Genomic DNA, 26023 nt, shown 5'->3' with positions numbered 1-26023 from the left:
ACACAGGGCAATCCTTCCAGGGGCAGTACGGCCTCACGCACTGCAGAATGCTCAGCGTCCCTAGGCCATGCTCCCTAAATGCTAGCAGAGCCCCTCCAACCTCGTCACAACCAAAAATGTCCCCTCCGATTTCCATAATGTAGTGCCCCCCAGGGAACACCACCCCTACAGGAAGCAGTGAGAACTGCCTAACTAAACCATGAGACCCAGAGAGAAAAATCAAAGGGGGGTGGGGGCCTCTTACCTGCGCTTCTGTCTCCTGCCAATCAAACAGCTTAGGCCCCACCCAGGCCCTTGCCCAGGGCAGAGTCTCACATGACTCTGAATACAAGCAAAGCTTCCCCCTGGCAAAGCCACCTCAGGACAAAATTCAGATTTCGTGTTTTAATTTCTTTAACGCACAGTTTATGCCCTCCCCACACACATCACTGACATGGAGTTTTATTTTACTTAAGACTCTTGAAAAATAAAAGGTTTCAGCCTCAAAGGAACAAAGAACTAGTGGTGAAAACCAATGTGCTATTAGACCAGTGAGGGAACCATCCTTGATCTTCCTGATGGTCCCCAAATAATCCCCTGACCAGAGACACCCAATCTGCCAACCACTGGCACTGCTCCTGGATGGCACCTGAGTGTCCATGCATTTTCACTTTGTGATTGGCATCTCCCATCCTGCTCTGTGAACTTGTGCAGCTGCCTGGAGGCGGAACAGAACTGCCACGGCTGCAATGGCACGACCAGCCTCTGCAGCTTCCTCTCGCCCCAGCATCTACTACTGTTTGGCGGAAACAGAGGCAAAGGGCCTAATGAGGAGTCAAGGAGAAAATCATCCTCAAACGCCGATCAGACGCTAGTTAGCCTCTTAGCCATGTGCCCGACACAGAAGGAGCGGGCAAGGGGCTCCTTCCAGAGCTATGTCCATATGAGAAGGATCTTTAGACGTTCTAATGCCAGCCAGTTCTCCCGGCACTCATGCATTTAATACACATTTATTGCACAATGATGTGTGCTGCTACTAACACTAAGCACTTCTCACAAAAATGAGACCCAGTCCCTACATCCAAGCAGTTCCAGCTGAGGGTGCTGATGCTATGACAGAGGTAAACAGAGCATCCTTAAGAGCACTGGGGGCAGGGCAGAAATAGGAGTTGGCAGTAAGCAGTGATAACTTCCCCCTAAATAAAATGCCTGAGATCCTGAAATGATTGGGGCAAACGGGTTTCGCATGCCTCAATGGCCGAGAATATTAAAAACTGGAAGCAAGCTTTGTGTCTAGACAGAGTCTAGGAACCTATTTGATATGCAATTTTCTACTTAGCAGAGCAGGTACACAGAATTCAATTTGGGGGTGATCTGTATTCTATTCAGTTTCCACAATAGCATTCAGATGTAGGCAGGGACGGTGGAATTTATCTTCCTGCAAATTCACTCCCTAGGGGTCTGCTGGCTCACAGCAGGTTTCAGTGTAAGCTAGGTGGGTGGCAGAACAGACAACAGCAAGAAATTACAGCCACAAATCGCCCTGTGGGAGCCTTGGTGCTAGAGCCGCCGGCTTCTGCCTGCTCCTGTAATTGCAGACCCAAAACCACTGCCGGAAAAGGGATAACTAACCTGAAAAAAGCAAAAAAAATCCTCTCCAGCTAGCCGAGGAGCTGGTCTTGCTCTAGTCTAGAGCAGAAAATCTTTTCTAACCTATTTCCTTGAGCTAAAATATTACCATTTCATCATTTCTAAAATTTGGAATGTTTTGCAGTCAAACTGCACATTTTAAACAATAGTACTTTGTTCTCTTCCTCAACCAAAATACAGTTATTAAATTGATAATGTGTTTTACAATCAGTGATATCTCAGAATCTCGGGAATTCAGTAATTACCATGATTTAAGAAGTATCTTATAGAACAGCTAGAAACATAATACTGAGAGGCTAAGCGTTGCTTTCCACACATCTGTTTCATCAAATGTTTTTTGTTTGCATCCCAGCAACCCAGTGGTTCAACTTTCGGAATTTCCAGGGAGATGTCAGACCTACCTTACACCTAAGCCCCTGCAAGGTGAACCAAGCTCTCCCCAGGCGTGAGCAGCCCAGCTCTCACTTGTCTAAGGTACACCAAGCTGAGACAGAGGAGTGAAGTTAAACCTTTGAGCTCAGCCCAATGTCAAATCCTCGATTTTAAGAAAGGAGCGTCCCGGCCACCACTGCCTTCTGCCTCTGGAGGGGCCATTGGGGACAACGAGTCAGATCTGCAATGGCCAGTGTTTGTCCCAGCGTCCCTGCACTGCTGCAGAAAGCTTAAGCGCCTTCTCATTCAGCAGCCAAGCTTCATGAACTGCCAGGTAAAATGGTATATGTCTTGGAAGCATGTGACTGACAATGATAGTCTTGGAGAAAAGGTATCCAGAGAATAAATACGATGCTGACCCTGTCTTGGGGTAGAGCTAACTGGCAGGGATTAGCTCACTATACAGTGGGGTTACCTCTAACCTTTCATCCTCTTGTTCATTCATCCTCCATGGCTATTCAAATCTCAGGCCCCTCAGCAACTCACTAAGAATCGAAAACAATACCCTATAGACATTTCTTTTCAAGCTCTTGAACTCAGGACTAGGGAGACGTTTTTTCCCCCTAACCAATCTAGGATCTTCATGAGAAGCAGCTAAATGTGGAACAAGGTTCAGAGAGCTTCAAGAAGAGCTAAAAACATCCCCAGCTGTGGCCAACAAACTTGCAAAGGCCAGCGGTGACTTGAAAGCTGACTCCTGGCTAATCCATTTAACGAGCTGTTAATAGCCTGAGCAGCAACACAGGAGAGCCGAGAAATTCCATTTTGCATGGGAGCCCGGTTGAGCCAGCATCTGTCAAAACACCTACAGAAGCAACCCTTGAGGTGGGAAATGAGAAGGGGAGCAATGCAAAAAAACAGACATTGTCAAGAAATGCAGCTTTACTGGGGAAAAAAAAAAAAGCTAAAGGAAAATATAAGGCTAATGTTTGAGAGTCTGAAAAATATATGACTTCTGTGCTATTTTTTGGAAATAAAAAATTGGAAAACAAAAAAAAAACCTACATTAAGTTTTATAAAGTTTGTCTTTAAAATGCTGGTAACGGCGTAGTTTATCAAGACATATGAAAATATAAAGGTCACCTGATGTGAGCGTATCTCTGACACTGTACATTCATGGGAAAAGATGGGATTACAGAAAAATGAAAAGACCTGAGTTTGGTTGGAAGCCAGCTGGATGCGGAGTGCTCCAAGGTCCCAGAGAAGAGCAGAACCTCAACACAAAAGAAGCCAGGGGACAAAAGCCACCTGCCACCTGGGAACCCTCAGTTGGGTGCCCCATAAGTGAGAAACAAACGCCTGAACTTTAGAGGTTTGCTTGTTCGGCAGCTCTGTCTCTACAGATGCACGATCTTCATATTTCGTATGTTCTCTGTGTCCACATGGGTAAAATGGAACTATGAACACCCCTTTAAAGGTTTGCTGCGGTCATTAAGCTGGGAAGGGGATGGAAATCGGAACCTGGAACATTATAAATCTTCAACATGAGCTTGGATTTGTTTTTTTTTTCCAAGGAATAGAGACAAAGCATGGCCAGAAACTGCAATGAGGTAAATAAAATTTAACAGCACCACTAACAATAAGAAATAACTAATTCAAAACAGATATAAGAGGGAAATAAAAGTTTTAAAATATGGCCCTGTTCCACGCATTAGGAGGCATTGGGTTTCCATCTTAGAGTTCTCTTCTTTTGAGTAGTTCATAGTGCTGGGACAATTTGAAATTGTGAAGTGTAAGATGTGAGGTAGAAACACTCCTGCTTAAGACCTGTTCTTCTGCTCCCTTTGATTCACATGCTGATCTTCCCCATTAAACTGAGCCCGTCCTGAGAGGGCAGACAGGACATTTCCAGAAGAAAGGAATGTGAGCAGAAGTGATGAGAGCTACTTCCAAGCTGGATTCCTGTATCCTGCCCCACCATGCCCTCACCCAACCCCCCACCGACATTTTTCCCCACGTCCTGCGGGCTGGAGTGCCAAGTCTGAGGTGACCTTGAAAGCCATGTGTTGAAAACCACATTGCCCACTGTCAGCTGAAGTCCCTGAATGACCTCGTGGAGCAGAGCCACCTGCCAGTCTGCAGGGCGCCCCTCAGAATTCTCACAAATGGCTGATACAGTCAGCTTCCCTGGTTTGAGGTCTTTTGTTACAGCAGTTTGTGTTACCTCAATTAATAGAGACTATCCCTTCTTTGTATCTCCAGTGCTTACAGCAGAGCACGGCTCAGCTATTAACTGAATAACCCAAATGCAACATCTATAGCTGTGAAGCAGAGCTACCCAGAATTGCTCCCAGGTCTCAGAAAAACAAAATAAGACTTATAGGTCCCATGATGAAGAAAGAGGTCATAAAGACATGGAAACACTGAAGTCTGCGAGTACCTGGTCCAGCCATCTAAAAGAACATACAATCTAGAAAATACCCATCAATGAAGTAGACACCCTCCATGTCTTCCCCCAGCATTACTTCCCTTTATTCAAGGCACAGAATTCCAAAAGGCTTTACTAACCTCCCCCACCACTCAGCTATGTGGTTGAGAGACTGACTCCACCCTCCCCACCCCACCGCATGCAAGGTTCATGCCAGACTGGCTAAATTCAAATAGATTTTTCCATCCCCCAGCTGTGGAGATCGATTCGGGCATGGTTTTGGGAGCTGGGCCAGACCACAGAGTCCAGCCAGGGTATTAAGACTGACTGGAATTGAAAGCGTTGAATTCAATCCCCTTCCGTATGCCACTGAGACAGCGAACAGTGCAAAAGATATTCCTGAGACAAGGTTAAACATATGAGGACAAAACACCCGTGGCTTTCCTACATGCTCAAAGAGGCAGGTCCAAAATAACAGTCAGTGCCAGCTTCATGGGGGATCAACCCACCAGGTGGCAGAATCCCGGAGCCCAGAACTTATCGTTTCATACTGTGAGGTCAGGGTGGGGGCACATCCGCAGACAAGGGTCTAAGTGGTACCGTGAAAGGAAACTACAACTACAGCGACGTGTTCCATGTCCCGTGGCCTAGGAGCCCCTGAGCCTGCAGTGGTCCTGGCCATGACCCACCACGATCCAGCCCCTTGTGAGGATACAGGTGGGCAACTCTCACCCCCCGCCACGTCTAGTTGCTCCCAGTGACACCACTGAGTGCTCCCAGGACGCAGCAGAGCATTACAACAACAGCAACAACAATAATAATAACCCAAGACCAAATTGGCATGTCCCGTTAGCCACAGTGAAAACCTCTGCTTTGAGCAGGTAAAACATGCGAATCTACCAGTGAGCATTTCTACTCCTGTGCCTGTTGCAGTGTGGGAGGCTGCAGCTGTGTGGCTTGACTTGCAAGACTGTTCTTTGAGTTTTCCTAGTCAGGCTTCTCTTGGTAGAACCCACTTTCCCAAGGGTGTTCTTCGGAAACTCTGGAGGCTGCACTTCCAACACGATGATGCCCTGGGGTCCGCAATACGTGCCAGGAGCAGTGGGCTCAAGTGCGTTTGGCTAGGCCAGCCCCTCCATCCCAATGTCATCTGTCTTCTGAGCACACAGCTGGTGGAACTTACTAGTTACCCCCATGACAATAAGGCTACGCGGAGAACTCTACTTCGTGACCCTGACCTTTCTCTGCCATCCGGAATGCAGTGGGTTGATGGTGTCCCTCGGAACTCGTGTCTACTCCAAAACTCAGAATGGGACCTTTTTAGGAAATAGGGTCTTTGCCAATGTAATTAGTTAAGGATCTCAAGATAAGATCATCCTGGATTGGGGGCAATCCCTAAATCCAGTGACTGGTGTCCTCGTGTGAAAAGAAGAGGACACAGAGAAACACAAGGGAAAGACCGTGTGAAGATGGAGGCAGAGATGGAGTGATGTGGCCATAGGTCAAGGAGCACCCAGGGCCTCCAGATGCTGGGAGAGGCAGGAAGGATCCTCCCATCGGCCCTGTTTCACACACCTTGATTTCAGACTTCCAGCCTCCAGAACTCGGAGAGAATACATTTCTGTTGTTTTAAGCCCCGCAGTTTGAGGTACGCGGTTACGGCAGCCCTGGGAAACTAAGCGCAGCCCATATTCCCCCACGACCTTCTCAAACTGCGCCTGTCCCAGCCAGCGCTGCCTTGGTCAGGTCCATACACAGTCCCCCAGATCCCAGTTCACCTCCCTCTTTGTCTTTTCCCCAAAGGAAAGCATCTTTGTCAGCCTGGGGACTCGATCCCGAGCCTCTGAAAGAGCACATCCACATCCTGTAACCACACCACTTCTTCCTGATGGTCTGAACGGACCCCATACCCTTGAATGTGCTGGGTAACTGGAGAGCACACTCCGAGCCACTCCAGGGCAGGTGAGAGCAGTGAAGCCAGAGTCCACTCTGCTTCTCGGGACTCCGCGACGAGGTCCATCTGGAGCTTCGCAGTGTCGGCAACAGGAAAACCCAAGGTGGTAGTGCGTCTACACTGCCTCCTGTCTACCTCCTCACTTTGCTATCACCTCTTACCAATTTTCAGCACGTCTGACTTCCTCTGCCTAAACTGGCCATAACCAGGTTTACATCAACCCTGGCAAAGCCGAAGCTCTTGACTCTGGGTTCCTGGCTTTCTCAGGTAGGAGCTGCACCCGGGGAGAAGATGGGGTGGGTCTGAGTCAGGCTTGTGAGTGGTCTTTCCAATGCTGCCTATGCTCCCGCCACACCCGTCTGCTCTTCTCTTAGGTTGAGACCTGAGATTGGCAGCCATCGGGAGGAGCACGGCCTGTGGCTGCCGTCTCCAGGGATAATACACGGGCAGCTTCAGCAGACAGGTCTGCAGGCTCCAGCAGCGCCTCAGGACACCTTTGCTGGAGCCCACAGTGTGGATCTGGGCTGGACGTGCCCAGCACTCCAGTGTCCTCAAGTAGAGCAAGTAAGAGCGCAGGCATAAGGACATCACTCTTGAGCACAGAGCTGCCCCTGGACCCCCATGTCACAGCCCCAAGGTTTTGTGCCGAGTCCAGGGATGAGGCAGTAGCTACTGCTGCCTCTAGGAGCCTTTGGGAGGCACCCTGCAGTGGCCGCTGGTGTAGTCTTTTTTGTGATAGACTCGGCTCTAATCCCAGGGCACGGATGGGCCGGCCGCCGCCCGCAGCACAGCAACTTCCCCTTTCCCTACTCCGACCCGGCTTAGATTTCACCTGGAGAAGCCCCTTCCCAGCTCCCAGGTTGTTAAGATCCACCAAACGGACAGCTGGGCTGGAAGCAGCACCCAAAGCGACAGCAGTACACCCAGGATGGAGGGCGGGGGCCGGCACCTGCAAGCCTGCGCCCCAAGTGGTGCCCTGGAAGCTGTGGGGCAGCCCTGGTCCTCAGAGGACAGCAGCAGTTGCTGATGAAGGCTAAGCAGGGACTTCCACGTGGAAGAGTGCCTCGTGGTGAAGCCCAGGAGATGAACCTCCCCCTCCTGAGACCCACCCTCCATGCCCTCAGCACAGCTGGGGTGCCCCTGGAGGTTGGCTGACTCACAAGAAGCACCTGGGTTGTGCCCACGACTGCAGGTCACAAGCACCAGGCCTCCATCCCCACGGAGCTAGAGGTCAGGTTGCCATCCAGGTTCACTTCCAGAACATCAGCCACACCTGCCTCCAGTGGTGGCCCAGGGGGATGACAGGCTGGGTGCCCAGATGGCCCTTCCACCTTGGCAGACCACTCAGCACCACCCACCTCCAGAGAGGACCCCCCCAGGGCCCACAGCTCAGGGCCACTCAATGCCTTGGGCTCCAGCCAGGCCATTCCGGTAAACAGGTCTCTTGCCTTTATTTCTCTTCTTCCTTTTTTCCCAATTAAACTTGAAGGTATTCTTGTCAATCTTGTTAACTAGGCCAAAGGCTAGTCCTGACCACACCATCTATCCTGGGTTTGAACTCTGGCGAGAGTAAGGACAGGGTCTCATTTAAGATAGCTTTCATCTTGGTTTATCACCAAATCAGCCCGTGAGCAGTGCCAAGGGCATGCGTGAGACAAAGAACACAAAGGGAGTCGGGAGGCCCCTCATGGCCCCCCAGTTTCTCAGCAAAGTGTGCCTAAGTGCATGGCCACCATCTCCTGCCAGGAGCTCAGAGTCTTGGGCTCATCTGTTTTATACCATAAGGCTCAGAGGGCACCATGTCCGCACTCAAGAGTGGACTTGCTGCTGAGAAAGGAGTTATTTCGACCGATACCACCGTTTTTCCTTCCATGGTCTAGTTCTTCCACCACAGGCCTCAGTGACCTCCCCCCCGTACAAAATTACAGAAGCCATAGTGAACATTTATCCAGTGCTAGTTGCATACACACGTTAATGTCTTTAATCATTACAGCAATCATTATGTCCCACTTTTCCATATGAGGACACGGAGGCACAGAGGGGGCAAGCGACTTGCCTATTCCAGCTCCTAGGCGAGGAGAAGGGGGACAGTGAGGCCCCAGCTTCCTCCCTGTTGGCCTGAGGCACCATGAAAGGATCCCATCTTCAGAAATGTCCTGATCCGAGGAGAGTGTTCCTTTCCAATTTTTCAGAAGTGTCCCTAAACTTCATGAAGTTACGGCCAATGCTCTCTCCCTCCTGGGAGTACAAACAGGGCTGTTTGGTTCTACAAACTGTGGTCTCCCCCAAAGGAAGACAAATTTTGCTTCTCCCTAGATTGTTTTGATGTCCTTTCCCAGAGGGATGTCTGAGAGGAGGGGGATGTGATCCTTCTGGTTTCCTCCCCTGTCCCCATCTTCCCTGATGAAGCCCACCTATCAGAGGTGGGCAAGGGGTGGCTACAAGGTCCAGTAAGCTGTCTGAACTTTCAAATGACTGCACCAGTAAGATGATGCCTGGGGTCCAGAGTGGGTGAAGCCCTCTCCACTGAGCCTCTCACAGAGTTGTCATAACAAGGGGTAACTCTGTCCGGGTGTGCCCTGAGCTACTCCAGCAATGAGTAGCAGTGCAGTGGTGATGGGGAGAGGGAAGGAGAGAGACAGGAATGCCTGGGATGAAACACTGCCCAGGGAATTCTGACAGCAACCCACCCCTAGGGGAGCTGCAAGGATTAAAAAGTGAAATCTCACCTCCCTAGTCTGTGCTTTATATTTTGGGGTTTCTTTTTCTGATGATAAGAAATAACACATGCTCGTTATGAATTTTAAAGATTAAATTAAAAGTGAGTGAAGCTTGCCAAAAAGAGCCCGACATAATCGCTCTTCCTGACTTGAAAAACCCCTCTTCTGTCGATGAAGCGTCCTCCTCCTTCCCACGTGGTGTGGTCACTTGCTGCGAAAACTGGTCACGTCAGAAAAGGTAAAGCTGGATCTCCACGGACACCCCCTTCCTCCCTCAGGGAGACAACCGCGGTGATTTCAGTGTGTTTTGTTTTTAATTTTCACAAAGCTTTTATCTGTGATTCCTTCCCTTCAAATACAGTATTGCGATCATTTTGCTGATATGTTTGTAAAATGTGAAAATAGAATTCGTGTCTGTAGCCAGCCTTTTGGTGTCTTTTGAGAACGTTCTCTTCTGCATGGCAATATATAGTGCTCGACCGTCCTTTGAACGAAGCACACAGAATCCCAGCGGTCCTGTCCATTCCCTCGTTTGCTTCTTCCATGTCTGGTTAATGGGGACCCGAAGATTGCAGGGAATCCATGTACATAACTTTGTATTTAGTTATATTATTACATAAAAAACCAATCTGGTGCTCATGTTCTGCCCTTGGCAGTCTTGGGTGCTGGCTGTGACCCTCGGTCATAGCTCAGCTGTGGAATGCTCTGTAGCGCAAGATTTCAGTCAGGGCATTGCCTGTGGCTTCTATCCCGCAGCCCACCGCGGAAAATGTGTACGGATTTCATGCTCAACACTTACACTTCCCTCTCAATAGATCATCCTGCTTGACGTTAACGAAATAAATGGTGTCTTTCAGTCAACGGAAAAAAAAAAAAAAAAAAAGTGAGTGAAGCTTGCCAAAAGTTGCAGGGAAAAAAAAAAAAACCTCAAGTAGCAGGTGGATGTATATCCTATAGCACTTTCTATACCTATATAAATATATGGGACTTTTCTAATCAACCACTTAGTCCAACGATCATTGTGCCTTAATGTTCCAGCAGTAATGTGGGCTTATAATACATTGAAAGTGCAAATTAATTATTCCCATCCATATAAGGGCAGGTCAACTTTTTACAATAATGTTCGGGCTCCTGATATTCTCCCTAGTGTTTTTTCTTTCCCACCTACCTCCATGCAGAGAAAAATTCTCTGTTTCCTCATCTCTGTGCGTAAAGGTAACACATTTGGATGAGGTGGTTGGATGATACAGACTAAGCTGGGCCGGCCGCCCCCTGTAGGACAGGAGAGTCTTCTGATGCTGGGGTGTCACTGGCCTGGGTGCTTGTCTGAGCAAGATGGAGCCCTGGTACCTTCTGGGTGATGACGAGTGATGCTGTTTCTGGTCCCAGAGGACAGATCTCGCTGTCCAGGGTTGAGGGATGGTCCTAAAACCCTCCAGTTCCAGGAAGTCTCTTCCTCACCTATTAAAAGAGTAAACAAAGCCATGGGAGCCTCGCCGTGATGCCCAAGGGCCCGGCTTGGAATTGGGAATTGAGAGCCTGCACTGGACACTGAGGATCTGATGGGGGTGGGGCCAGGGAGACATGGCAGTGCTCCGCGGGCAGGCAGGGGCTCATTCCATAAGCTCACACCCTCCCTTGTGCTGAAATAGCGTCAGTCTCCAGCTAAGTGCCCAACTCTACCCACCATTAGTTGACCCCATGAATATAAACTCTCTTCTAGAAAATACACTCTATACATTTTTTGTTAATTTCATGCCACATTCAACTGAGCCTGAAGCCCACTGTGTGTTAGAGAGGAGACAGAATGTCTGGATTCCAGTACCAACTCCATCACTGATTAGGTATAATTCTGGTCACGTTGCCTAACATCTGTTCTGAGGTTTCCTCACCTGTAAAGTGGGAATACTTCTCTCAGAGAGTCTTTGCTAAGTACTTACTGCCACTGAACTGTATAGTGAAATATGGTTCAAATAGTATGTTTTATATTATGTGACTTTTACCACAATAAAAAATTTTTTCTTTAATTTTTAAAAAGGCAGACATACATTTTTTAAAACACAGGCAGAAAAAAAAAATCGAATAAAACCACGTGTAACGCTGAGGAGGTGTTCAGGAAATGACAGCTACTCCCAATATGAAAGCATCTGCAGGGAAGCCAGGCAGGGGAACGTAGGGGCCACAGGTCGTCCGGACGAGGCAGCCACTGGAGAAGGAGGACACCTAGCGGCCTGAGGTGAGGGTGGCCTCCAGAGCTGGTCAGCCCCAGGTTCAAGTTCCCACTCTGCTGCCCAACCACTTGCCAGCTGTGAAACCAGCAGCCAGCAGCTGAGCCTCTCCAAGCCTCGGGGTCCCCATCTCTAACAGGAATACCAAGAGTACCAACCCCTAGGGTAGTCATGGCAGTTACATCAGGCCACGCATTTCAGTGGCTGAGAATGATTAGCAAAATGTGGCTGATGGCAACCTGGGTGACAGGCACATGGAGGATCATTTTAATGCTTTCACTACTTTCCTACACTTGCAATAATCCATCATAATTTTTTAATCAAGCCCTCAGGACAGTCCTTGCACATAGTCACACACGTTATTATCAATAATGTGCTTAATGCCCATTAGCCCTTTTGTAATAGCCAAAATAACGTCTAAAATAGTCTTTGGTAAAAGAGAGAAGTTGTTACATGCCATTCTTGGCATTTGGAAGATCACGGACCCCTTTAAGAATGTGATGAAAATGTGGACCCACTTCCCATAAACACACACATAGCTCATGTCCTGGCCCCTTGTCCACAAAGCCAGCCCAGGGAACCCCGAGAGTCCAGGGATCCAGGTCAAGAGCCACTGCCCTTCAGTTATGGGGAAGGAACAGAACTGCAGTGATTCTCTACCATCCTGGCTCATGGTTCCCTGACTTCCCTTGGGTGACAGTGGACTGGGGGAAATCACTGAAGGAAGAAGGGCTCAAATGATGGAAGAGCTCTCAGCAGGAGAACAGCCAATCTAACATAGCTAGCAAGCAAGACTTGTTTCATCTGCGGTCAGCATTTCTCTTTCTACTTCAGGACATTTATCTGAACGTATTTTCCTTTTCATTTCCAGTCAGCGTATGAAAGAATTTTTAGCGTCATAATTTTAGAGGTTTGAAAATTTGGTATAACTGTATTAACCATCATAGTCTTGAATTGAATCTTCTCCACTGCAATAAATCTCAGAAAACAATAAAAGTAAGATGATGCAGTATATCATTTCTGATTCCAATACTGTTCCAGGTTTAACATATGGCTTTTATGCCTTTGTTAACATTTTTATCTAGCTTTGTGAAAATAGATGGAAAAATATTTAACATGGTACAAAATGTAACCGTGAAATAAAAGCTCTAGGTAAAGCCATAAGCAAGAATAATCAGCTACAAAAATACCTCTTGAGTTGAATAAAATAAAGTTTCAGCTGAACTATCAATTTTGATACAATTACAGCCCAGTAGTTAGCAGATCATTCAGAAATAGATATTTTAGTGTTCTACTTTTCAAATTACAATGTGGAACTTCAAGTAATAAAGGGCAGTCTGAAGAAGTGAAAAGTCGTAAAATGGGAAATGGAACATACCTAGCATGAGCAAGGAGGAAAGGGAAGTGTGCGGAGCATTAAATGGCACTGGAATCACTGCAAAATTTTAGGAATAGCAACACCACTGATCTGAAAGTCCCAAGAGAGTGTCAAATAAGGAGGGCTAGATGAGTTATGTTTAAAAAAAAAAAGAGTAAGTTCTCTGAAATAAATGTTGAGGAATAAACATAGACAATGTTCGCTAAAATTAAAATCAGTGCTAAATGGAATTATCAATAGCAAATTGCTATGACAACAACTACAAATCCAGGATTAATGATGTTACCATGTAAACATGATTAAATACTCCAGAAAAGTTCCTTAAAGTGATTACTTACATTTGGTAAACTTCCTGTCTAAACGGTACTCACTATGCTCCAAGAAGAAAAAAAAAAGCAAAGCTGGGCTCAAAACACCTCCCACAACAAACAGGAAAAGAATCTCAGTGCCCTGAGAAGAGCTAAAGACCCTGAGATGACGCTCTCTCAACTAGCTAAGCAAGCCCACCACCATTTGCTCCAGAAGGAGACACCATCTCTACCTTCCAAGGCTGTTTGCTCTACAAACAGCCTTAAAAAATAGTCTGGAACAGAGGCTGTCAGTGTCTCCTTTGCGAGATGTTCAGAAACTAACATAACAATTACAGCGACATAGACTTCTCTTTAACAGCGTTAGATGTAAGAAGACAATGGAATAATATGATTGAAGTGATGACAAAACTAATAGCCTAGAATTTCATCCTCTCAAAAGGTAGGGCAAATTTAAAAAATCCTCAAATAAGTGTAACCATTAGGATGAACTGTCTAAATTCTGGGATATAATCATAAAGCAATTGAAACTTATTCACATCCACTTCCATCTCATCTACTCTTTAGACTTCCATTTGCATGGAATATCTTTTTCCATCCCTTTACTTTCAGTCTATATGTATCCCTTGGTCTGAAGTGGGTTTCTTGTAGGCAGCATATAGAAGGGTCTTGTTTTTGTATCCATTCAGCCAGTCTGTGTCTTTTGGTTGGAGCATTGAATCCATTTACATTTAAGGTGATTATTGACATGTGTGTTCCAATTACCATTTTCTTAATTGTTTTGGGTTTGTATTTGTAGGTGTTTTCCTTTTCCTGTGTGTCCTACTTAGAGAAGTTCCTTTAGCACTTGTTGTAAGGCTGGTTTGGTGGTGCTGAATTCTCTTCACTTTTGCTTGTCTGGGAAGCTTTTGATTTCTCCCTCAAATCTGAATGAGATTCTTGCTGGGTAGAGTATTCTTGGCTGTAGGTTTCTCTCTTTCAGGACTTTCAGTATATCCTGCCATTCCCTTCTGGCCTGCAGAGTTTCTGTAGAAAGGTCAGCTGTTATCCTGATGGGTTTTCCCTTATATGTTATTTGTTGCTTTTCTCTTGCTGCTTTTAATAGTTTTTCTTTGTGTTTAATTGTCGTTAGTTTGATTAATATGTGTCTTGGTGTATTTCTCCTTGGGTTTATTCTGTATGGGACTCTCTGTGCTTCTTGGACTTGGTTAATTATTTCCTTTCCCATGTTGGGGAAGTTTTCCACTAGAACCTCTTCAAATAATTTCTCAAACCCTTTCTTGTTTTCTTCTTCTGGGATGCCTATAATTCGAACGCTGGTACACTTAATGTTATCAGTGAGGTCTCTGAGACTGTCTTCTATTCTTTTTATTCTTTTTTCTTTTTCCTGCTCTGTGGCATTTACTTCCCCCATTCTATCTTCCAGCTCACTTATTCGTTCTTCTGCCTCAATCATTCTGCTGGTTATAGCATCTAGAGTATTTTTAATTTCCGTTATTTTGTTATCCATTGCTGTTTGTTTTTCTGAGTTCTTATGAACTGTTTCTTGTACTTCCTCTATTTTGTTATCGAGATTTTGTATCATTTTTACTATCATTACTCTAAATTCTTTTTCAGGCATTTTTCCTATTTCCTCCTCATTTATTTGGTCTTGTGGGTTTTTTTCCTGTTCCTTTGCCTGCCTGGTGTTTCTTTGTTTCCTCATGGTTGTCCAAACTTTTGGGGTTGCCTGTCCTGGCGATAGAGGTGTTTATAGAAGACTGTCCAAGCCTCAGACTTCAGCAGAGATTATGGTGTCATCACCCACTGGAGTTGACAACAGGAAATGCAGTGTCTGCCATGTGTTGGAATAAGATGCGCTGAGCTGAGGGCTTGAGGACCAGAAGGTCCACAGGTTAGAACCTGCATCAGACTCACATGAGAACAGGACTGAGGTTTGAGTCAGCACCTGGGTTTCACAGAGGTTGAGACTGCCTCTCCCATTCCTCTTGATCAACCACTTGTTCCCAGTCACTTTTGACTCTGCAGACACCAATTTGTGGATGTTCAGAAACTCTGTTTCGCTGCCCCAAGCCTCAGTCTACTGACTTTCTGCTTTCATCTACTCTTTAAAACTGCTAATGGACAAGTTCTCCTACTCCTGGATAAAAACTCAGCCCCCTGAATTTTCTGGTCACTGTTATATTAAAAACTTTAAAAACATTTAAATCACAAAACTAAACTCAATTCCACATTTTAAATATCCAGTCCCATGTAAGCATTAAAATTCAAACCTTGATTCTAAGTTCAGGTTTCTTTCCTTCCCTGGGTCAGGAGGTGCCTCTTCTCTCTCCCCTAGCTTGTGCTTCTGCTCCTGTTTGCTAAATCCAGCTCTGACCCCTCCAGGTCAGGCAGGAAGGAAGAGACAAGGTGATCAGGAAAGCACTTACTGACAAGTATGGGAGGTAAGCCAGCAACTGCGCTCTTGGGGTTCAGCAGTATCCACATCTGACTCTTTATCTTATGATCTATTATGGACTGAATGTTTGTGACGCCCCAAAATTCATATGTTGAAATCCTAACCCCCAAGTGATGGTATTAGGAGCTGGGGCCTTTGGGAGATGATTTGGTCTTGAGGATAGAGCCCTCATGAATGGGATTAGTGCCCTTATAAGAAGAGACACAAGAGCTTTCTCACTCTCTCTCTGCCATATGAGGATATACTAGTCCACAAGCCCCACCACCTACGTACACAGGATCCCAGGTCCCTTTTCAGTGCTCTATTCTTTTTTCTTTTTAATCTTTATTGGAGTATAATTTCTTTACAGTATTGTGCCAGTTTCTGCTGTACAACAAAGTGAAAGAGCCACATGTATACATATATCCCCATACCCCCTCCCTCTTGAGCCTCCTTCCCAACCTCCCTATCCCACCCCTTTAAGTCTTCACAAAGCATCAAGCTGGTCTCCCTGTGCTCTGTAGTAGCTTCCCACTAGCCATCTATTTCACATTTGGTACCGTGTATATGTCGACGCTACTCTCTCACTACATCCCAGCTTCCCTTCCCCCTGGTGTCCTCAAGTCTGTTCTCTACATCAAGTGAGCCACCAGCCAAGAATCTCTAGACATATGAGGAAAGCCTCTTTACCACTCAGTTGCTGCTACAATAATCCTACATGACAAATAACCATAAAATCTAAAGACAGACAATTATGCAAGAAAAAGAAATAAAATGCATCCCAATCAGAAAGAAAAAAGTAAAATTGTCTCTATTTGCAGATGATATGATCTTATATAGAGATAACCCTAAAGACCACTAAAAAACAGTTAGGACTAATAAACAAATTCAGTACAGCTGCAGGATACAAAATCAACAAATCAGTAATCAGTTGCATTGCTAGACACTAACAACAAAATATCTGAAAAGGAATAAACAAAATAATATTATTTACAATAGCATCAAAAACAAGAAAACAATTTGAAATAAACTTAGCCAAGTAGATGTACACTGAAAACTATAAGGCTTTAATGAAAGAAATTAAAGGAGAAACAAATAAATAGGAAGATATCCTGTGTTCATGGATCGGAAGAATGAATATTGTTAAAATAGCCACACTACCCAAAGCAATCTCTAGATTCAATGCAATCCCTATCAAAATTCCAATGATATTTTTCACAGAAATAGGAAAAGCCATCTTAAAATTTGTAACAGTTGATTGAACCTGGTGTACCCCCAAAAAAATAAAAAAAATAAAAAAAATAAAAATTTGTATGGAACCACAAAAGACCCCAAACAGCCAAAGAAATCTTGAAAAAGAAGAAAAAGCTGGAGGCTTCACACTTTCTGATCTCAAACTTTATTACAAAGCCATAGTAATCAAAACAGTACAATGCTAGCGTAAAAATATACACATAGGCCAACGGAGCAGAATCAAGAGCCCACAGATAAACCCATACATATACAGTAAACTAATATTTGACACTGGAGCCAAGAACATTCAATGAGGAAAGAATAGGCTCTCCAATAAATGGTGTTGGGAAAACTGGATAATCCCATGCCGAAGAATGAAACTGGACCCCTATCTTTCACCACTCACAAAAATTAACTCTACCTGGATTGAAGATTTAAACATAGAACTGAAGGTGTAAGACTCCTAGAAGAGTGTTGGCGAGGGTATGGCGGAAACGGGAACCCTTGTGCACTGCTGGTGGGAATGTAAGTTGGTACAGCCATTATGTAAAACAGTAGAGAGATTCCTCAGTTAAAAAGAGAATTACTATATGATCCAGCAATCCTACTTCTGGGTGTATACACATAGAAGATGAAATCAGTATCTTGATGAGATATCTGCACCCCTATGTTCATTGAAGCATCATTCACAATAGCCAAGATATGGAAACAACCTAAGTGTCCATCTATGGATGAATAAAGAAGATGTGAGAGAGATATATACACACACAATGCAATGTTATTCATCCATTTAAAAAAAAAGAAATTCTCCTTTTTGCTACAAAATTAATGGATGGATGGACCTTGAGGACATTATCCTAAATGAAATGTCAGACAGAGAAAGACAAATACTGTATGATCTCATACGTAGAATCTAAAAAAGCAGAACTCACAGAAACAGAGTAGAATGGTGCCTGCCATGGGGTGGGGAGATATTGATCAAACGGTACAAACTTCCAGTTATGAGTAAGTTCTGGGGACCTAATGTACAGCATGATGACAGCAGTCAACTACAGCTGATATTATATACTAGAAATTTGATAAGAAAGTAGATCTTAAACATCCTCACCGCCAAAAAAAATGGCAATTATGGGGCTTCCCTGGTGGTGCAGTGGTTAAGAATCCATCTGCCAAGGCAGGGGAACACAGGTTTGATCCCTGGTCCAGGAAGATCCCACGTGCCGGGGACCAACAAAGCCCCTGCGTCACAACTACTGAGTCTGTGCTCTAGAGCCCATGAGCCACAACTACTGAAGCCCGTGCGCTTAGAGCCCGTGCTCCACAAGAGAAGCCACCGCAATGAGAAGTCCACTCACCACAACGAAGAGTAGCCCCCACTCACCGCAACTAGAGAAAGCCAGCGGGCAGCAATGAAGACCCAACACAGCCAAAAATAAATAAATAAATAAATAAAATAAATAATAATAAATAAAGATTTTTTTAAGTCAATTATGTGAGGCGATTGAGGTATTAATGGAACCTCTTGCAGTAATCATTTTGCAACATATAAGGGTACCAAGTCATCATATTGTGCACCTTAAACTTACACAACATGATTTGTCAACTGTAACTCAATAAAGCTGGGGAAAAAAACCTGTAAAATCTCAGCAGCTTATCCAAAAAAATATCTGAAAAGTTATCTGAGAGGTTTGTTGGAATAAAAGTTGGGGAAGAAAACTGGTTGCGAGTATGGAAAGAAAATGTCAGAGAGAGAGATGAGGAAAGACAGAAAGGGGCTAAGAAAACAATTCCCAACAGAAGAAACAGAAAAAAATGTACAGGAAATGAAATATAATCACTGAGATATCATTTGCCTCATTTATAAGCAAGATTCACACAGCTAAAATAATGAAAACACTAGATATGTAAATCCACCCATCCCTGAATGTGGAGAAAAGGGAATTACACACACACACACATACACAGTATTTGTTCAGCCTTTTAAGGGGAGATCTGAGAAAGGGAAATATCTCTGTGTGAGGATTACCTAATCGTGCAACACAGCTAAGTCCTGATTTTTCATAATAGAAATTCAATAGTAATAAAACTGTAATCTAAAACTGAAAGTCAAGACATAGCAGTAAAAGAGTCACATTTAGACTTATGGAGGGAAATACATGAGAAAACAACAAAAAGGGGTGGAAAGTGTCTGCTGACGGAAGTGGAGAAGGATGGGGAAGGATGGGGAAGACCCGCAGTTTTCATTATAGCCGGTGATGGTTGGTTTATGTATCGACCTGACCGGGCTAAAGGAGGCCGAGAGAGCCGGTAAAATGTTATTTCTGATTGTCTGTGAGGGTGTTTCCAGAACAGAGCCGCATTTGAATCAGCAGACGGAGTAAACAAGGGCACACTCACCACGGCAGGGGGGCTTCATCTGAGCCACCAAGTTCCTGAAGGAAACGGAAAGGTGGAGGAAAGGTGAGTCCACTCTCTCTGCTGGAGCTGACACCTCCGTCTTCTCCTGCCCTTGGACACTGGCTCTCCTGGTGCTTGGGTTTTCAGACTCAGATTGGGACTTACCCTGTCACCCCACCCCACCCCCACCCCCCCACCCCCCCCAATCTCAGACCTTCGCACTCAGAGTGAATGATACCATCGGCTTTCCTGGTTTTCCAGTTTGCAGAGGCACATTATGGCATTTCTAAGCCTTCGTAACCATGTGTCCCAATTCCTATGATACATGTCCTCTTCTGTACCAATATATACATCCTATTGGTTCTATTCCTCCGGAGAATCCCCACTGATATAGCAAGCGAAACAGTCTCGCGTTTTCTACATCCTAGTAGTCAAAGCAAGTCACGTGGCCAAGCCCAACTTCAGAGTGGGAGGAGTCTAAAAAGTAAGGGAGGGCGGGGCAGAGCCACTCCCGGGCGCATGCGTGTGATCAACCTACCCCCACTATCCTGCTTTGTGGGGTTGTTACGAGAACTGAACGCAGCAATACAATGACAAGGTTGAGAAAGTAGAGTCCTGAGAAGAACTGAGGCATCTAGAGCGGGTGTCTAAGCTCTAGGGTCCAAGGACAGAGCCAGCCTACTCTGGCCTCTTCTCTCCATTTCCTTCGTTCAGCTTGAACAGCACCTTTGAACTACTTTAATATTCTACAGTGCCTTTTACCATAGAGAATTTTTCACTCTTCTTGTAATTTTTGTGCTCCGAGCTGGAATGCTGAAGATTTAAGTAAGCTTAGATGTTGACAAACATTGAAAGGCCCATACATGGACCTAGGCCAGGAGTTTGTAAACCTCTCTCTATAGGAGCCTAGAGGTGGGAGGGAAGGCAGGTGGGAGGAAGGTGATGCAGCCGTAGAGGCATCCCTGCTTCAGCAAGCACGGGTTTATTTCATGTTGTACCTCCTGGACTTCTGCAAATGATTTAGCATGAACCAGGCTCAGAACCCACTCACCTAAGTGCTATCTTTGGTGCCAGGCTGTCAGGAGAAACAGGATCCACCTAGAATCTCTCCCAGTGTTAGTGGACAGGTACCATATATTACAAGATACGAAGAGCCCCAAGGAGACAGGCTCACGGAATCTCGGAGGATAAACAGCTGCGAGTTTGGAGCAAAGGTCCTAGTTGTGAGCTTGGTTCTCCCATTTCTCTCAATAACAGCTCTGCTGCTTTAATTATGGGCTGTGGATCACTATAGCAAGGAAGAGGGCAGAAAGGTTGCAGAGGTGCCTATAGAAAGATAGGCACATAAAACCTTACCAAATTTGCTACTTGCACCTGGGCCTCCCACATCTCATCACCTACCCTTAAGATGCAGGATGTCACTGGAGGTCAATAAAGTATTCTATCCCAAGTTTCTACAAAAGTGTCCCTCACCACGTTATTTCAGGCAGGAACGTGTACCTAATTTTTAAGACCCAGTGCAAAATGAAAATGCAAGGTTCCTTGTGCAGAACTATTAAGAATTTTAGGACAGTGACAGTGTAGTGTTAAACCAAACACAGAACCCTTCTAAGCAGGGGGACCCAGTACGAGGGCCTGGGTGGTGGTGCCCCTGTAGCCAGCCCTGATTTCCGGACCACAGGAAGCCCACTGCTAGTGAAAAGGAGAGCCACAGTCTGCTGAGAAAGTGCTGAGAGACTGTTGGTTTCCTCCCTTTCATAGACGGAGAGTCAATCCTATAACTTTGGTTTTCTTATCAAATAATTGCACAAAAATAGCAAGTGAATGTGAAGGATAAACATTACTTTAAAAGCCACCTTTTCTCCTCCTGTATTCTAGAAAAAATAATCCAATCTCTGCTTCATGTGCCCTGTAGAGGACGTGAAGGGCACAGAGGAACAGACAGCAGCCCAGCCTTTAGTTTAAACCTTATCTCTCATGAAAGCACCTGTCTCCCTCTGAAGCCTCACATCTATGAGAAGCTGGGACAGGCAGTTTGGGAGGAAGGGGATGTTTTCCCCAAAGAAGTTCCTAAAATCTATGTAGGCATTTACCTGCTCAGACTAGAATGTATGTCAACAATTCAGAATTCCTTTCTTGTACATCCCAAGGTTTAGGTACATTTTTAATTATAATAGAACAGTTTATGTATGTACATGAATCTTTTCCCTTTGCTCATAACCAAGAGCAGAGAAAAACTTTTGCTGACTCTGAGTCACGGAGGTAACTTCAGGGCAGTTAAGAGCTCAGTTCTGGGGACTTTCCTGGTGGTCCACTGCTTAAGACTCCACGCTCTCAATGCAGGGGGCCAGCGTTCAATCCCTGGTCAGGGAACTAGATCTCATATGCATGCCACAACTAAGAGTCCGCATGCTGCAACCAAGATCCTGCACGCGGGAATGAAGATCCCATGTGCCGCAACTAAGACCCAGCACAGCCAAATAAATAAATAAATAAATAAATATTAAAAAAAAAAAAAAAAAGTTCAGTTCTGGAGTCAGAGAGACTCTTCTCAAGACCGGCGCCACCATTTTCAATACCTTCAGTGAGTTAAGCCTCAGTTTCCCAGTCTATAGTAGGGGGATGGTAGCAGGTGAGGATTAAATGAGATGGTAGGTGTAAAGCTCACCTACACCCTGGCACAGCATGAATTCCTCACCAGATCTATTAAGTCTCATCAATGAGCCATGGAGCCCACAAGGACGCGAGGTCTGATGTGACGTTCTCAGGGGCTGAGTCAGGAGCAGACGCAGAACCCCGGTCTCCAGGCCCCCTGGGGATGCTCCACTCTGACTCTGGGGATGCTCCTGAGGGTCCTGGTTTGAAACGTGCCACTTGTCTGTAGGCAGCTCCCTGCCTCAGCCACCCACCCAGCTCTGAGGAAGGAGTCCTGAGCTGGCCTAGCCTGGGGCTCCCCCACTGTGTCATCCGCCCTCCCCTCCAATCCTCAACCAGGCCAGACTTCCCCAGACACAATGACTGCAGCTCTCTGCTCACAGCCTGTGCCTTATCACCTTGGCCTGATACAGAGGAGCATCCATAGCACCTCCAGGTGGACCCACCTTCTCTCTTCCTCTTCACATCACCAGCCACATCCTAGGCTAGTCTCACCCCCAGCTGTGGACGTGCCAAGCTCATTTCTGCCTCCAGCTTTGCCCCAACCCGAAAAGTCTTTCCCAGTCCTGCCCAAGCTGACCTGGGGCTGCTCGAGCCTGTAGGTGGGAGGTCTGCAATTTATAACTTCTAGAAAGAATACAGCTTAGTCTAGAACTCTCTGCTCTCCTTTAATTCTTGTGGAGAATATTAAGTTGGATCCCTATGACACTTGTCATACCAAAATAAATCACAAATGGGTCAAACATTTAAATTTTTAAAAATCTATAAATATTGTTGAAGAAACTATGGGCAAATTCCCTTATGCTCTCAAAGTAGGGAAGGACTTTTATGTATGACACAAAATTCAAAAGCTATAAATAGAAGATTTTTAAAATCTGAGTAAACAGTAAAATTTTATGCATGGCAAAAAAAAAAAAAAAGGACCAGTACTGGTATATGTTTGTAGCACTATGCCAAAAGGCTCCTATATATCAATAAGAAAAAGTGCAGCAACATAATATAAAAACAGGCAAAGGACATGAACAGACTAGTTACCGGGGGGGAAATGGTTTCTAAAACTATGAAAAACACTCAATCTCATCATTTAAAAATACAAATTAGAAACTATAATAGAATATTATTTTCCATTATCGGTTTAGCAAAGTTAAAAATTTTTTATAATCCATTGTGTTGGCAACAGTATAAGGAAAGAGGCATTCTTACAAATACTCTTTTACACTCTTGGCTGGAGATGTAAATTGGTACAGCCTCTGTGAGCAGCAATTAGAAGCAATTAAAATTTAAACTTCACATACCCATCAACCCAGCACGTCCCTATACACTGCTTGCACTGGATTGTCTGCCGCCAACTCTTCATCATCACCCATCCCTTCTAAAGTCTCTGAATTGGGACTTCCCTGGTGGCGCAGTGGTCAGGAATCCGCCTGCCCACGCAGGGGACATGGGTTCGATCCCTGGTCCGGGAAGATCCCACATGCTGCGGAGCAACTAAGCCCATGTGCCACAACTACTGAGCCTGCGCTCTAGAGCCCACAAGCCACAACTACTGAGCCCATGGCACCACAATTACCGAAGCCTGCACACCCAGAGCCCGTGCTCCACAGCAAGAAAAGCCACTGCAATGAGAAGCCTGTGCACCGCAATGAGAAGCCTGTGCACCACAATGAAGAGTAGCCCCCACTCTCCGCAACTACAGAAAGCCTGCACGCATCAACAAAGACCCAGTGAAGCCAATAAATAAAAAATAAAATAAATAAATTTATACATATAAAAAAAAGAAACCAGTGACCAAGGGTACATTTGAGAAAAAAAATTAAAGAATCAGGAGTGGAATGTAGAGCTACATTACCCCCAGGATCTTCTTACTCTTGAATATTCTATCATGTGCACATATTTCCAAAAAAACTACCAATTATTCAGATGACATATCATCATGATATGCCAGTGAGGCATCAACAAATAGGACAACATGCTTTCTTCCCTTTTCCTCTCATTTTGTTTTTTATTTTTCCTAAAATTTAAAACAAATTGGAGATAGGAAATTTGACCTTGTTATTTTACAATAATGTTCATTCGCCTTTTTGCAGATTAATTTTCTACATCCATTCACACTGTCTAGAGCTCTCTCTTTATACCCCAAAGATGAGATAGAAACTGCATTAAGACCTAAATGCTCCCTTGTCTCGTTCTAATATAGGATTAGCACTTAAATTCCAAATCCATGCTCTTTCTCCTACTGAGCTGAAGTGCCTACTTCAGCTATTTTGGTTGATAAATTCAAGAGATTGACTTGACTGTTCTCATATTTTACCTCTAATCATAAAAGAATAAACAAAAAAGAGGTACCTTGACTACTTGGGAATAAAATCCACATTCTTTAAGTTTTGTCACCATTCTCATCTTTGTCTCGAAATTGGAAGACTAGATGGATTCCTTCCACTGGTGATTATTTGAATTCCAATTACACCACTGAAACTGAGGTTCGAATCATGAGACTTAAAAATTCCAGCTTCGAGTCACTATTCACAACCCCAGACCTGTGATAAATATCTAATGTATGAAAAAGAATAGATGCAGGCAGATGTATAACCGAATCACTTTACTGTACACCTGAAACTATCACGTTGTTAATCAACTATGCTCCAACATAAAATAAAAAATTTTTAAAAATCTAATGTAATTCATCAGACAAATATAGCTGGTATTTTAACTCCTCCATGAAACCTTTTCTATCTATTTCAGCAAAAAGCTTTCTTCTTTCTTTAGACCCCTGTAATGTTATGTATAATTTAAGTAATTATTGTAGTGTCATATTTAGTTTAAAAATCGGCCATTCAATAATGTATTCAAATATAGTTGGGTGCTCATTTTTAAAATATTATTATTGTTATCATTAATTTCTAGTCATAGTAACAAGATATTTCCTGGCCCTTTTTGATATTTCCACATAAAACAGCAACAGTTATGTTTTCTTCTGCTTTATATGTAGTATCTCCTGTCTTCCCAGTTACAAGTGTCAACAATTGCATCTCCCTTTTTTTTACATAAGCAGTTTTGAGCTGGGTTTCTCTCTCTTACAAAGGCAAGAGTTCCAACAGCTCTAACTCTGTCTCTCCTCCTCTGCGGAGCCAAGAGATATGCAGCCTCACACGCCTCTCCTCTGAGTCATTCTATTAATCTGGCTCCTAATCAAATATCCCCTCCCGACACCAATGAAATCCTTCTATAACTCACTTCAATGCTCCTTCCCTCACACTCAAGTTCTGCCTCAGGTGCCCTCCCCACAAATCCAAGTGAAACTGCAAAAGACAGAGATCACCTCCAGGAAGCTTAAAGGAAAAGATATATGCAAGGTGTTATGGGCTGTATTAGGTCCTCCACAGAAGATGTGTTCAAGTGTTAATCCCTGCACCTGTAAATGTGACCCTATTTGGAAACAGGGTCTTGGCAGATGTGATCAAGTTAAGATGAGGTCATTAGGGTGGCCCTCATCCGATATGACTGATGTCCCTAAATTTATCACACACACACACCCCCTTGCAATTCTCTGCTTTCTTAAGAGTTGTTAGAGAACAAACATCCAACCATACAACAGACAACCATGCATTCTACTCCACAGAATATTTTCAGCTAGTTTTAACTCACTATTATAATGATGTACCAGTCTACATTCTTAGAGATTTATCGATGAGTTATTGGCATTGCACGTGGTGAAACTTCCTTGCAAACTCCTTATTCACAAAAGTATAAAACAGGTATTCCTCAGGTCACTGTACCTTGCTCTTACAAATGCCTGCAATCTGTGGGTGGCCATTCCTTGTTCCTGGTTTGTGGTTCATGTTTAAGCTAAACAAGACCTGAAGATTCCCTGGTGACTCCACCCTGCTGCTGTCAACGGTTCATGCCCATTTATTGCAGCACAAAGTGAATGGAACTGCCATGGTGGGTTTGAAGCCCTGGGTGGCTCTGATCCACAATTACATATAACCCTTGGCTTCCTAGAGGCAGCCAAGTGGAGAAGAGTGAATGGTTTTAAGAGAATCCATTACCACTACCGACAAATTAACTTAAAACATGTTCTTCCAGCAGTGATTCAATAGCATCACCTTTGAAGACAAAGGACAGCGCAGTGATTGATGGCAGCTTCCAATATCAGCTCTACTTCTTTATCTAACGAAGGACAAGCTCCAATATATTCAATTAATCATATTGCACAATCAGATTTTCTATGAGAATTTTGGAAATTTTCCCTACCCTTACTATTGATTAGATCCATCGAGATAG

General features: G+C 44.6%; 1 protein-coding gene across 6 annotated transcripts in view; it reads right to left on the bottom strand.

Annotated features, from left to right (window-relative positions):
• ATPSCKMT (ATP synthase c subunit lysine N-methyltransferase) overlaps positions 1-26023 on the bottom strand; it is a 253072-nt gene that overhangs the window by 177082 nt on the left and 49967 nt on the right. For 2 of the 6 annotated variants that reach the window (XM_057710183.1, XM_057710175.1), the window contains one exon: positions 8217-10564. The exons of 3 other annotated variants lie outside the window; for them this stretch is intronic. In XM_057710183.1, coding sequence (XP_057566166.1) covers positions 10529-10564 — 36 coding nt within the window. In that variant the 3' untranslated portion in view covers positions 8217-10528. Of the gene's footprint in view, positions 1-8216; positions 10565-26023 lie in introns of those variants that run through there. One more of the 6 variants, XM_057710181.1, reaches the window with a different exon arrangement.

Source organism: Hippopotamus amphibius, chromosome 15, assembly GCF_030028045.1.
Source record: "Hippopotamus amphibius kiboko isolate mHipAmp2 chromosome 15, mHipAmp2.hap2, whole genome shotgun sequence".
Taxonomy (NCBI): domain Eukaryota; kingdom Metazoa; phylum Chordata; class Mammalia; order Artiodactyla; family Hippopotamidae; genus Hippopotamus; species Hippopotamus amphibius.
This window is presented reverse-complemented; position numbering and strand designations above follow the sequence as displayed.